General features: G+C 65.3%; 1 protein-coding gene across 1 annotated transcript in view; it reads right to left on the bottom strand.

Moving 5' to 3' along the window:
- The window catches only part of LOC113942476 (syntaxin-1B), a gene marked incomplete at its 3' end in the record, with an annotated part of 1,050 nt that extends 347 nt beyond the window's left edge, over window positions 1-703 (bottom strand). The window contains exons 1-2 of the mRNA XM_027633602.1: window positions 583-703; window positions 406-479 (exon numbers count right to left, since the gene is read on the bottom strand). Of these exons, the coding sequence (XP_027489403.1) occupies window positions 406-479; window positions 583-658 (150 nt within the window). The remainder of the gene's footprint in view (window positions 1-405; window positions 480-582) is intronic.
- Window positions 704-752: the final 49 nt, after the last annotated feature.

Genomic DNA, 752 nt, shown 5'->3' with positions numbered 1-752 from the left:
TGGCCCCGTTGGGTTCTTGGTGGCCCCATTGGGGTCTTGGTGGCCCCATTGGGGTCTTGGTGGCCCCGTTGGGTTCTTGGTGGCCCCATTGGGGTCTTGGTGGCCCCATTGGGGTCTTGATGGCCTCGTTGGGTTCTTGGTGGCCCTGTTGGGTCCTGGGTGACCCCATTAGGTTCTGGGTGATCTCGTTGAGTTCTACGTGACCCCATTGATTTCTGGGTGACCCCATTGAGTTCTAGGTGACCCCATTGGGTTCTGGGTCACCCTGTCAGGTCCTGGGTGACCCCATTGGGTTCTGGGTGACCCCGTTGAGTTCTGGGTGACCCCATTGAATTCCAGGTGACCCCATTGGGTTCTGGGTGACCCCGCCGTGCCCCGGATCCCCCCTCTCCCCGCCCCGCGTACGTCATCGGTGAAGATGGCCAACTTCCCGCTCTCCAGCATGTCCTCCAGCTCCTCGTTGGTGGTGGTCCTCCCGGCTGGGGGAGGGGGACACACAAAAGAGGGGGGGCGGTGACACCTCGGCCGTGCCCCCCCCGGGGTGTCCCCGCCCCCCCGGCCCTGTCCCCGCCCCCCCCGTACTGATCTCCAGCTGGCGCTGGATCCGGTCCTTGCAGCGGTCGCGGTACTTGGACTGCGTCGCGTTGTACTCGGTCATCACCTCCACGAACTTCCGCGACAGCGTCGAGTGCTGCGGGAGGAGGAGGAGGGTGAGGGGGAGGAAGGGGAGGGGGAGGAAGGGGAGGGGGAGG

Source organism: Corapipo altera, unplaced genomic scaffold (assembly GCF_003945725.1).
Source record: "Corapipo altera isolate COAL_440 unplaced genomic scaffold, ASM394572v1 59709, whole genome shotgun sequence".
Classification (NCBI taxonomy): Eukaryota; Metazoa; Chordata; class Aves; order Passeriformes; family Pipridae; genus Corapipo; species Corapipo altera.
Note: the sequence above shows the minus strand (reverse complement) of the source record. Positions and strands in the feature narration are given on the sequence as shown.